The 13,208-nt window shown below is 55.6% G+C and overlaps 1 protein-coding gene across 1 annotated transcript in view; it reads right to left on the minus strand.

The window, feature by feature from the left end:
* Positions 1-546: 546 nt before the first annotated feature.
* The window catches only part of ARID3C (AT-rich interaction domain 3C), a 137,068-nt gene continuing 124,406 nt past the window's right edge, over positions 547-13,208 (minus strand). The window contains exons 6-8 of the mRNA XM_077818086.1: positions 12,908-13,162; positions 4,787-4,876; positions 547-698 (exon numbers count right to left, since the gene is read on the minus strand). Of these exons, the coding sequence (XP_077674212.1) occupies positions 547-698; positions 4,787-4,876; positions 12,908-13,162 (497 nt within the window). The remainder of the gene's footprint in view (positions 699-4,786; positions 4,877-12,907; positions 13,163-13,208) is intronic.

The raw sequence follows: 13,208 nt of genomic DNA on the forward strand, positions 1-13,208 counted from the left end.
GGCCAGAGCCCCTCACCCCATTGCACCCTGGCCAGAGCCCCTCACCCCACATCCCACAGCAGCCCGGCCAGAGCCCCTCACCCCACAGCAGCCCGGCCAGAGGCCCTCACCCCACATCCCACAGCAGCCCGGCCAGAGCCCCTCACCCCACTGCAGCCCAGCCAGAGCCCCTCACCCCACTGCAGCCCAGCCAGAGCCCCACATCCCACTGCAGCCCAGCCAGAGCCCCACATCCCACTGCAGCCCGGCCAGAGGCCCTCACCCCACAGTTAGTCTGGCCAGAGCCCCACAGGCCAGAGCAGCCCAGCCAGAGCCCCTCACCCCACTGCAGCCCAGCCAGAGCGCCCGCCCCCCCCAGCTGATTCCTGTGGCCCAGGTGGCCAGGGCAGAAGGGGTCTTGCTGCGTCAGAGGCGGGGGGCACGCATGCAGAAGGCATGTCGCGGGTGCTCCCCTGGGATTCTGGACTTTGACTCCAAGTTGCTTTATTTCTGAGGGGGCTGATGGGGGGCTGGCGGGGTGGGGGGTCCTCGGCGACTCTCCCGCCCTCACGGCGAGGCACTGGCGGGAGTGTGACTGCGTGAGGAGGCCGAGAGCCGCTGGTTCTGCGCGGGCACCGGGCTCGACGGGCCGTGGGAACTCCTGCTGCTGTTGCTGCCAGGCGCCCCTGGGCCAAGGGGTCTGCGGGCAAACAGGACACCTGTGGGAGCAAAGAGACACAGGGTGACCCAGCACGCCCCCGAGGGCACCACAGAGCCCATGGCATGGGGATCGGGCACCCCAGCCACGGTGCCCGTGGGCCCTGCGATACCCCATCGTCATGTTCCCCCTCTCCAGACCCCACAATTCCCCCTATGCCCCCCATTATTCCCTCTGCACCCTGGGCCCCTCGAGATCCCGCCCTGCAATTTCTGCCTTTTCTCCAAATGTATCCCAACAGCTGCTTTGCTACAAAGGTGACAACACTGCCAGCCCCAGACCTTCACCTGGAGCCACGCTAGGGGTGCCCTCTCCCCCCACAATCCTGTACACGGCCCCCCCCATCCTGTAGATGGGCCCCTCTCCCTGCCGGATCCCATACATGGACCCCTCTCCCTGCCGGATCCCATACGTGGACCCCTCTCCCACCCCGATCCCATACATGGACCCCTCTCCCTGCCGGATCCCATACGTGGACCCCTTTCCCACCCCGATCCCATACATGGACCCCTCTCCCTGCCGGATCCCATACATGGACCCCTCTCCCACCCCGATCCCATACATGGACCCCTCTCCCTGCCCGATCCCATACATGGACCCCTCTCCCCCCCCGATCCCATACATGGACCCCTTCCCCCCCCAAATCGTGTACATGGGCCCCTGCCACCGCACACTGATCCGACGTACAGGGTCTCATCTCCTCTCTGTGATACCCCAAGGGGCCCTATGTGCTGGCCCCCTGCTTCCCCTGCGTGTGCTCAGGCCTGCCCCAGCTTCAGGCTAGCTCTGGCTCCCATCGCACACTGGTTTTGCGTTAGTCTAGTCAATACACACGCAGCTGGCCTGAGACCCCGGGGCACTGCTCCCTCCTGCCACCCACTGGCCGTAAGTCCAACTCCTGCAGTGGGTGGCCGCTCTGTGAGCTTGCCCACGAGCCCTGGTTTCCCTCCTGGAGCACAGGGCTAGCCCCCAACCATGCGGGACGGGAGGGGGTCTCTGTGGAAGCCAGTGGGCACAGGGACGAGGCAGCAGCCAGCCCAGAGGTGCAGTGGGGCAGTGGAGCTGCTGCCTTCATTTAGGGTTATTTATCGATGACCGTCGCCCTTGGGTCCCAGCAGAGCTCAAGGCCCCGGCCCAGCTGGCCACCCCCCCACCAGGAAGGGTGACTGGGCGCCAGGCCTGGGGAGGAAAGGGGACTGGACCAGGGTCACCTATCTAGGCAGTGGCGGGGATAGAACCCAGGTCTCCTAACACCCAGGCCCCTCCCATGGGGCCTGGCCACCTCTCTGCCCACCCGCCTGGGCAGAGCCCTCTCTGGTGCCACTCCACCAACTCCCAGCTTGGCCCAGCTGGGCGGCTGAGCAGGGCCCACCCGATCCCATCACAGGCCAGGGAGAAGCAGAGCCGTGCACCAGGAGCCGGCGACGCCAGCGAGAGCCCTGGACTCCTGGCAGGTGCCCGCTACAGCCTCTCGCGCCGCCCGTCGCAGCTGGGCTCGGGCAGCCAGACGCTGCGAGCAGAGGATGCCAGGCCTGTGACATGCCTAAGGATCACAGCCGCCCAGAGGAGACAGAGCCATGCGGGGGGCTGCTGGGGGAAGTGGTCCCCTGGGACATCTGCGGCCTGGCCCTGGGAACACACAGTCAGGGCCTCTCCTGCGCTGGCCCGGGGCTGGGGGCTCCCTGGCCAGCCCTCGGCCCCCGGCATTTGAGGCCACAGGCCTGTGAGAGGCTCAGCCTGATTGGCCCGAGCTACAGGAGCAGCTGGGGGCCGGGGTGGCGCCAGGGCAGGGCTGAAGCGCCCATGCCCGCAGCAGCACGTTGGCGCCCTGGCTGCAATAGCCAGCGTGCGTGTGTTGCACGTGGGTGAACCCACCCTGCCACCTCGCCAGCAGCCACCGCTGGCATCAGCACCTGGAGGAGAGGAGCTGGGGGCAGCTGCCAGCCAGCGTCAGAGACGTGTGGGCGGGAGCTGGAGGAGCGTGGCCCGGGGGTCCACAGCCCGTGTCGCGTGTGGCAGGTTCTCGGGAGAACCGGGATCTAGGCAGGGAGGGATCGTCATGAAGCCAGGACCTTTCTCCGGAACTGTTCCTTTGCTCACGTGGCTTCTCCCTGCCTGGTGCGAGAGCCCCGTATCTGGAGCATCCCACGGGGCTGCTTCTGGAAGAGGGGCAGGGCACGTGCCACGCACAGGGGAATCCCTCTCTCGCCCACCACGAAGCGAGATCAGGTCCCCTCCAGCCACGTCCAGCACCCAGTTCACCACTGCCTTCACGGTGACGCCCTCCATGGACTCGCCCTGGCTGGCCCTCCCCGCTGGTCTCTCCTCCCCACGTTCCCATCCCGGAAGGTGCAGGAGCCGTCTCCCCTGCAGCCCCACCTCTCATCTCTGGCTGCATGGCTTTCTCCTCCCCGGCCTCTGGCTCTGACTTCTCCTCCCGACTCTGCTGCCTAGTGCCTGGCGCCTGTAGGCGAGGAGCCTGGGGAATAGCTGGGGTGTCAGGCCAGCAGGCTCCCCCAGGCAAAGGAAGGATGGTACAGACACAGGGCTGTTATCAGCCCTGACCTTTCCATATAGTTAAATATTTAACTGCTGTCAAATCCAGCTTTATATTTTAATTGGGGCAGCGCAGCATGGCTAGGAGGCGTCTCCAGGGGGGAGTGGGGTGACCCACTTAGTAAAGTGGGAACGCACACTTAAAGGGACAGGCCCCAGATTGTACGAAACCTTCCCAGCCGCTCCCACAGGGGCTCTCGGCCGAGGGGCTGTCGCTGCTCTGCTCAGAGACGGAGCCTTGATCCCTCGCAGCTCGTGAGCAGGAAAAGGGTGGGAGATTCTGGATCATTCAGGCTCCCCACTGAACTCCAGCTTTCTGGGCCGTGCCCTCGGCTCTCGGCACAGATCTGTCCCCGCCTGCATCTCGGCTCCCAGCCACGCATGCACCCAGTGCACTTCTGAGAACACGAGAACGGCCATCCTGGGTCAGACCAAGGGTCCATCCAGCCCAAGATCCTGTCTGCTGACAGTGGCCAGTGCCGGGTGCTTCACAGGGAATGAACAGGACAGGGTAATTAGTGAGTGATCCATCCCCTGTCGACCAGTCCCAGCTTCTGGCTGTCAGAGGTTTAGGGACACCCGGAGCATGGGGTTGTGTCCCTGACCATCCTGGCTAATTGCCATTGATGGCCCTGTCCTCCAGGAACTTATCTAGTTCCCTTTAGAACCCAGTTATACTTTTGGCCTTCACAGCATCCCCGGCAAGGAGTTCCACAGGTTGACTGTGCATTGTGTGAAGAAATACTTCCTTTTGTTTGTTTTAAACCTGCTGCCAGCTCATTTCATTGGGTGACCCCCTGGGTCTTGTGTTATGTGAAGGGGTAAATAACACTATGACCCTCAGCAAAAGCATTCGTACCAGCACCTGTATGGCACCCATCATTGTGGTGTCTGGGTGCACCGGACGTGGTTTAGATTAAAGGCAGGGGATCTAACAGTGAAATTCACCCCTGTGCAGAGCGGCTGGTGCCCCTTGGGGTGCCGGTGATGTCTGGGGTGCATAGCCCTCCTGCTAGCCCACTGCCATGGGAGACACTTTGCCAGCAGGTTTCATGGATGGACGTTTGTGGGCAGCAAAGAAACGTTCAGATTCAGGGATCTCGGGTTCCATTCCTGGCTCTGGAAGGTGAGTTCTCCAGCGGGCACGAGCTGGGGAGCCGCCGTCCACCGTCTTGGCTGCAGCATAAGTCCCTCCATCTGTCTGTTCCAGTCCCCCTGGTTGTGCAGTGAGTCCCCACCCCCACGCTACGGCCAACTGATCCCGCAGTGATTAAAGCCCAGGCCTCTGGTGCTGCTCCCCCCTCCGCCCACCCAGCGCCCTCCACCACCGAATCGACTGGGGCTCACCAGGGCAATCTGCAGCTCTGCCTCCCCGCCCCCGCCTCCCCAGCATGCTCGGCCCTGCCACTTCATTACAATGGATTTTATAGTAAAGACATCAGATTGAAGGAAGGACTCGCTGGCCGGGCAGTGGCTATAACTTATTGGATTTCCTGGCCGCAATTACATGGGCTGAGCAGCCCTTCTATTTACCTGTGTAGACAACTCCATTTATTTCTATTGACATGTTGATGCTGCTAATGCCGTTGGTGGACAGGTTCAATGCGGTCTCCTGTCTGTCATCTGAGGGAAAGGAAAGACCGATATGAGCATTAAGAGAAACAGAAATTAGACAGGCCTGCCTGGGAAACAAAGCCAGTGGGATGGGCCCCCCCACCTGCTCCAACCAGCTGGCTAACCCCGTTTGGCTCTCTGGGTTAGCAACTGGGACATTTTCCTCCCCAGTTTTGCTGGGGCAGAGGGTGGGATCTTGCAGGGCCCAGCTTGGGGAGCAATTCCCATCACTCCCCGTGGCTGCCACGTTTGTTGGAAGGGAGAGTCTCTTCACACCCTGGGGCACAAAATCACGTGGTGCCGACTTGCACGATGATGTCCTGGTGTCACCAGGCAACAGCAACAGGGTTTGACAGGCTCCCCCAAAAGTAACATCCAATGAGCAGTGCCGGTGAGGCACAAGATCTGGTCATCACAGCCCGCCCCCTATCCGTCCATCTCTACCTCTCCACTTATCATACGTACTCCTCTCGCTGTCTATCGATACATACCCATCTATCTGCCCGTCCATCCAGCTATAGGTACCCCTCTGCCTCCCTCCCTAACCATTCATTGGTATGTCCTCTCTACCTCCCCATCTATACGTACTCTGAGCCATCCCTCCCTCCGTCCATCAGTCCATCCGTCCATCAGTCCATCCATCCCTCCATCCATCGATCCCCACATGCCCCCTTCCATCCATCCATCCCCACATGCCCCATCCATCCATCCATCCATCCATCCACCCATCCCCACACACCCCCTTCCATCCATCCATCCATCCATCCATCCATCCATCCCCATATGCCCCTTCCATCCATCCATTCCTCTGTCCATTAGTCCATCTCCACATGCCCCCTTCCATCCATCCATCCATCCACCAGTCCATCCCCACACGTCCCCATCCATCCATCCATCCATCCATCCCCACATGCCCCCTTCCTTCCTTCCATCCATCCATCCATGCATCCATCCATCCATCCATCCATCCATCCATCCATCCAGCTTTAGGTACCCATTCATCCATCCATCGAGCTATGCCTCCCTCCATAGCCATTTATTGGTGTGTCCTCCCTACCTCCTCATCTATACATACAGTGATTCCCCCCCACCCCAGTTTTGTGAACTAGTTACATGCCAATTTAGTGACTGTTTGGAAATTTGAATTGAAATGGAAACATTAATACACACTTTAAAAGCATATACAGTGTATGATAAAGTAAGTGTATCTGAAAAAGTATCATAGATTTGAAAAGTATGAACATGGACTAGCTTCCTTATACAGCTGTTGTTTTTATGACCATGTCAGTGAATTCATTTCAGTGATGTTGGCCAACCTAATCATTTCAAATCATGATTTGTAAGCAAAGTCTAAATGAGCTCTCCCGGACAGCTAGTGATGAGCTGGGGGGAAAGGCTTCAGGACCAGATTGTATTTACATTCACACCTCATCTACCTAGGTATCCAGCAAACAGAGCTGCCTTGCCCAAGTGATAGATTTTGGCTGGGGTTGGGTTACAAATCACTTGAATGAGGGGGGAAGGGGGGGAATGAAATGTTGTTTTTCTTATGATAGGAGTAAAGGGCAGTAGAACTGTACTTAGCCTGTGCTGACTGAGGGCATGGAGAGAGAGGGGGGGGACAGGTGTTTTGCTTGACGGTCTGTCTGAGTCACAAGTACTGTTTGACCTGCCTCTCTCCCCTGTTTAAGGACAGAGCTGATTAGGCTCCATAGAGTCTTTTGTTGTGTTCAGTGACCACTACAGCTGAAATCACTGATAATCAGGACTAAGCGCTTAGACCTGCTGTGGGACAGCGTTTCTGTGGAAGAAACAGTCCAGTCTGCACTAGCAGCGAGGTTCCCCCACTGAGAGCTCAGCTGAAATCACTGAGAGCCGGTGGAACCTCAAGAGACCAACTCGCAGAGGTCACAGTGGCAGGTGGCAGCCAAAGGTGACGGCGCAGGGCCATTGGCAACAGAGCGATGGAGTGAATGGTGGCACAACGAACAACAGTGGCCAGAGCGAACAGTGAGCAGCTGGAGGAACGAGCAAGGTGCCTTCTTGCCCCAAACCTGGGAGATGAACTCATGTGAAAGCACCTCTGAACTCTGAGTCTCCACTGACCAAGGACAACACCGGTGAGTGGGGGTGCAGTGGAAGGAAAAGTGAGGGGCTCGTTAAATAAACATTTGTTTGTCGGACTATATTTTAGTGACTTTGCTCCAGAATGCTAGATTTGTGACTGGGAACGGAAACTTATATACATATGTTTCCTAGTAGGCCAAGATTTTTAAAATGCATTATTTGCCAAGGTTGTTATCTCACATTGTTGCTATCCTGAGAGGTCATTATGTTGGGGAGTTTCTGTACTAAACATTTTTATTATTATAATTAATTTTTACATAAGAACGGCCATAATGGGTCAGACCAAGGGTCCATCAAGTCCAGTATCCTGTCTGCCGACAGTGGCCAATGCCAGGTGCTTCAGAGGGAATGAACAGAACAGGGAATCATCAAGTGATCCATCCCCTGTTGCCCATTCCCAGCTTCTGGCAAACAGGCCAGGGACACTCAGAGCATGGTGTTGCATCCCTCCCCATCCTGGCTAATAGCCACTGGTGGATCTATTCTCCAGGAATTTATCTAGTTCTTTTTTTATTGTATAATTTTGGTCTTCACAGCATCCCCTGGTAAAGAGTTCCATGGGTTGACTTTATGTTGTGTGAAGAAATACTTCCTTTTGTTTTTTTAAAACCTGCTGCCTATAAATTTCATTGGGTGACTGCTAGTTCTTGTGTTCTGTGAAGGATTAAATAACGTTTCCTTATTCACTTTCTTCACACCAGTCAAGATTTTATAGCCCTCTATCATATCCCTCCTTAGTCGTCTCTTTTCCAAGCTGAAAATTCCCAGTCATTTTAATCTCTCCTCCTGTTCCATACGCCTAATCATTTTAGTTGCCTGTCTCTGAACCTTTTCCAATTCCAATAGATCTTTTTTCAGATGGGGTGACCAGATCCGCACACTGTATTCAAGATGTGGGCAAACCATGGATTTATATAAAGGCAATATGAGATTTTCTGTCTTATTCTCTCTCCCTTTCTTAATGATTCCCAAAATTCTGTTGGCTTTTTTGACGGCCGCTGCACATTGAGTGGATGTTGTCAGAGAACCATCCCCAATGACTCCCAGAGCTCTTTCTTGAGTGTTAACAGCTAATTCAGACTCCATCATTTTGTATGTATAGTTGAGATTGTGTTTTGCAACTTTGCATTTATCAACATTGAATTTCATCAGCCATTTTGTTGCCCAGTCACCCAGTTTTGTGAAATCCCTTTGTAACTCTTCGCAGTCTGCTTTGGACTTATCTTGAGTATTTTGTATCATCTGCAAATTTTGCCGCCTCACTGTTTACCCCTTTTTCCAGATCATTTATGAATATGTTGAATAGGACTGGTCCCAGTACTGATCCCTCAGGGACACCATTATTTACCTCTCTCCATTCTGAAAACTGACCATTTATTCCTACCCTTTGTTTCCCATCTTTTAATCAGTTACTGATCAATGAGAGGACTTCCCTCTTATCCCAGGATGGCTTACTTTTCAAAAGTCAATTTAAATTAAATACATTTTTTAAAAAAATTATATCTTTTTAGAAATCTAGACCTGTTATGTGTTTTGCATTATCCTTACGTTAAATTTGCATTATCCTAACAAAACATTGACTTTATTTAGATCTCTTTCATATGTTGCAGGTCAAAGTGAAAATGAAAAGACAAAAAACAATTTTTCCACTCAAAGGCCTCAAAAACTAACCAAGGTGAAGAACACGTCAAGAACCAAGACTATATCAACATGTCGTCTGAACGGTCAAGTGGTGTATCTACATCCGGCCAGCCCGAAGCACGAAAACAGCTACCTACTGAAGAAACCGTGTCTCCAAAACCTAAAGGCAGTTCCCGATGTTTGTCGGTCAAAGTGTTCCCATTTATTGAAGTTACAAAAGATGGCTACTGGTGCACCTCTTGCAAAAAAGCTTATGAAGAAGGAAAGCTTCCCAGTGCTATAATTGGAAAAAGTGGAGGAGCTTGGTTTGTCAAACCGATCAGCAAAGCCAATGCTGACAAACTACGTGAAAAGGCTGCAAAACACAGGGCCTCTGTAGTGCATCAACATGCAGAAAGCCTCATAAGCCCCCTTTCAAAGCCAATTTTATAAGTACTTAATGAGGCTGTTAAGAATGCTGGAGACACAATACACTTCATGCGAACAAACATGGCTGTGGCATCCTACTGTCTATTTAAGCAAGAGATACCACACACTGCAAACTGGAGGCCAATGTTAAGTGCATTGTCACTTCATCCTGGAGTTGAACACTGGTTCCAAACAAGACCAGCAAATGCTCACTGTCTTTCTGCAAGAAATTCAACTGACTGGCTAGAAGCATGTGGTGCAACAGTGAAAGAGTCAACAGTAGAAAAAGTGAAGAACTCTCTCACCACATTCAAAAAATTTGCATACATGGCTGATGAATGCACCGATGCAAATGGGCATCAAGTATTAAGTCACTGTGTACGTTAACTTGATGTCAGCGGTAGGCCAGTAGACGCATTTCTAGATGTTCAAGTTATAGAGGACAGATTGGCTGCATCTGTGACAACCCACATCTTAGAAGAGTTAAATGCTTGTCAATAGGACCCCAAACAGATGGCTGCTTGTGCATTTGTGCAAACTTCTCTGGAAGACACGGTGGAGCACAAGCTTTGCTCAGAGAAAAGTGTAACCCTAGCCTCTCCTATACACACTGCAGAGGTCATCTACTCCAAGCAGTGCTAGTACGGGCTGCAGACTCTTCAAAAGACATTTAAAAAGCTACAAATTTAATGTCTTCATTGTATTCTTTTTTCAGCAAGAGTCCAAAAAGACTGAGTATCTTGGAAAATATAGAAGATACACTGGGACTGAAGTTCAAATTAGTCCAACCTGGGAAAACCCTCTGGCTTTCTCATGAGCGATCCTTGGCTGTTGTCTTAAAATTACTCCAGCCATTAATACTGGCTTTGGAAAGTATCTACCAAGATGGGATGGATCTAAGTAGTGAGGCTGGTGGATTACTTTTGCTACTACGTTCAGAGAAGTCTATTGTCATTCTCTCTCTCTCGTAAGTCTACTGTTGAAAGCACTTGGGCCATTAAACAATGCCATCCAGGCATCTGCTACAACAATAGTAGATCTTTGTCCAGCAACAGAAGATACATTTGGATCAATCAGAGAGCTATCCATTGAAAAAGTACTGGAAGAAGCAAAGACGTCAGTCCAGAAGTTGACTAATGAAGGCGTTTATATTGAATCCTTAAGTGAAGAGGACAAGAAGTGTTTGTTAAGAAAACTGAAAAAGTACACAGAGTAGATTCTTAAAAATCGACAACAGCGACTTCTAGATTCTGCTCAACCTCTATGCAGCTTTTACAGATCCCTGTCCTATAAAACACCGACAGCTGAGTGGAGTGAGGCACGAGCAGCCATGGGGCTGCCGTGTGCTCAGGAGAGAATAGAGAATTTGAACACAGAGTGGAATATCCTACGACGAATGAATGAAGATTTGACTTCAACTTCTTCTTTATCATCACTAGTGGCTCGACCCGATCTTTGTGCTCTGTTTCCTGGGCTGAGAGAAGTGGGAATTCATCTCTTGCCACTCCCAGTCACAACAGCCACAGCTGAGCGTTCTTTTGCCTCATTGAATAGAATTTTGTGTTCGAAAGAAGTCGCCTTCTGCCTGATCCTGTGACTGAACTAATGAGCATATCCATGGAAGGACTGGAAGTACCGGACACACGAGAAGCCACCAAAGCTGAACGCATTGCATTCACGAAGTTCATTAACAGAGTTGTGCAAAATTATAACAAGAAACCAGGAAGGATGCAGACGTTGTGCTTCATGGAAGGCTTGAGTAGCCAACTTTAATTTGTGTGATGATTTTAAAATCTAATAAAATGGTCATGAAACATTTTTCAGTTTTTACTATAGTGCCCTACAGCCCACCTTCACCCTCACGGTCTCACCCCTCATTGGCCCTGACACCCGCTCCTGTAAATTCGAAACCCCCCCCAATTTCAATTCCCTGGGGAAACCACTCTGTCTATCTACCTTTCCCAGACCCAAAGAAGAGCTCTGTGTAGCTCAAAAGTTTGTCTGTTTCACCAACAGAAGTTGGTCCAATAAAAGATATCACCTCCCCCACCTTGTCTCTCTGTCTCCCTCCATCTGTTCATAACCCTTATCTAGCTCACTGTCTCTACATCGTCCATACCCCTCTACACAACATACGTGCCTCTCTATCCACCCACATGTATCCCTCTCATTCTAGATCAGACATTCTGCTCGCCCGAATCCACCGGGGGTTCAGCTTGTGCTCACCGCCATCACACTGGATCACAAATCCAGGAACACGGGGTGGCCCCCGCCCCCATCCTGCCCTGTCCCTCTGCTCTATTGCGGTGTGTTCGCAGGTTCTCATTAACCCCTGGGGGGGGGGGAACAGCAGTCCCCACCCCAGGGCAGTTGTGTTATGGCTGGTACCTGCAGACATACCATGTGAGCCCCAGGAAAGCCTGGCTGGTTCCCCCCGGACGGCCAGGCCAGCCGGGCGCGGGTCAGGCACCCACCAGAGGCTGAGCGGCGTGGGTGTGACGAGACCAGCAGGCTCTGACTGAATCTGTCCCACGCAGGGAAGGGCTGGACTGGGTCCGCTCAGCCGCTCTCCACTGCGCTCCCTCCTTCGAGCTCCAGGAGATGGGCAGGGGAGACAGCAGCCCTATCTCCACCAGCCACATGTCCCGCCGCCAGAGTGAAATACTCCAGGAAGAGCATCTCGCCCGGGGGGCACATGGAAGGACCCTGCGGGGACTCCAGGGCGAAGAAACCTGCGGTCCCTGAACACCATGCAGGGCTGCTGGCTCAGTACCGACTCGGAGGACAGCATGGGGAATGGGGCACCCGGCTGGGGTCCCCCCTCCACCCAGTGAGCAGCCCCGATCCTGCTTAGCTTCAAGCTCAGCAGCATGTCACAGCCCATGGTGGTACAGCTGTCCAGACAGTGACAACGCGCCAGCCAGCGAGGCTGTGATGCCCGCCCCTGTCCCTGCCCCTCTGCCCCTACCCCTCTGCCCCACCCGCCCCTGCCCCTCCCCCTCTGCCCCACCTGCTCCTGCCCCTGCCCCTCTGCCCCTCCCCCTCTGCCCCACCTGCTCCTGCCCCTCCCCCTCTGCCCCACCTGCTCCTGCCCCTCTGCTCCCCCTCCACCCGCCGCTGTCCCTGCCCCTCTGCCCCTCCCCCTCTGCCCCACCCGCCCCTGCCCCTACCCCTCTGCCCCACCTGCTCCTGCCCCTGCTCCTGCCCCTCTGCTCCCCCTCCACCCGCCCCTGTCCCTGCCCCTCTGCCCCTACCCCTCTGCCCCACCCGCCCCTGCCCCTGCCCCTCTGCCCCTCCCCCTCTGCCCCACCTGCTCCTGCCCCTGCTCCTGCCCCTCTGCTCCCCCTCCACCCGCCCCTGTCCCTGCCCCTCTGCCCCTACCCCTCTGCCCCACCCGCCCCTGCCCCTCCCCCTCTGCCCCACCTGCTCCTGCCCCTGCCCCTCTGCCCCTCCCCCTCTGCCCCACCTGCTCCTGCCCCTGCTCCTGCCCCTCTGCTCCCCCTCCACCCGCCCCGTCCCTGCCCCTCTGCCCCTCCCCCTCTGCCCCACCTGCTCCTGCCCCTGCCCCTGCCCCTCTGCCTCCCCATCCGCCTGCCCCTCCGCCCGCTCCTGCCCCTCTGCTCCCCCTCCACCCGCCCCGTCCCTGCCCCTCCGCCCGCTCCTGCCCCTCTGCTCCCCCTCCACCCGCCCCGTCCCTGCCCCTCCGCCCGCTCCTGCCCCTCTGCTCCCCCTCCACCCGCCCCGTCCCTGCCCCTCCGCCCGCTCCTGCCCCTCTGCTCCCCCTCCACCCGCCCCGTCCCTGCCCCTCCGCCCGCTCCTGCCCCTGCCCCTCCCCCTCTGCCCGCCCCGCCCCCCGCCCGGGACCTCGGTTGCTGATCTTGATGTTCCTGGGGAACTGGGAGGCCATGGCCAGCAGGTTCTGCTGCAGGGCGCGTTGCATCAGCCGCTGCTGCTCCTCCGCCATCAACGCCACCTTCTTCTCGGGCGGCTCCCCCGTGTCCAGCTTCTCCCGCAGCTGCTCCAGCGCGGCCGCCTGGGAGGCCGCGGCGACGTGGTGCCCCGCCAGGCTGACGGGGATGGCGATGCGGCTGGGCACCGCCGCGGACAGGACGCCGTCTTCTGGAACCGCAAGGCGGGGCAGGGGGCTCAGGGGCTGGCAGGCGGG

This window comes from Eretmochelys imbricata, chromosome 5 (genome assembly GCF_965152235.1).
Source record: "Eretmochelys imbricata isolate rEreImb1 chromosome 5, rEreImb1.hap1, whole genome shotgun sequence".
Taxonomy (NCBI): Eukaryota; Metazoa; Chordata; order Testudines; family Cheloniidae; genus Eretmochelys; species Eretmochelys imbricata.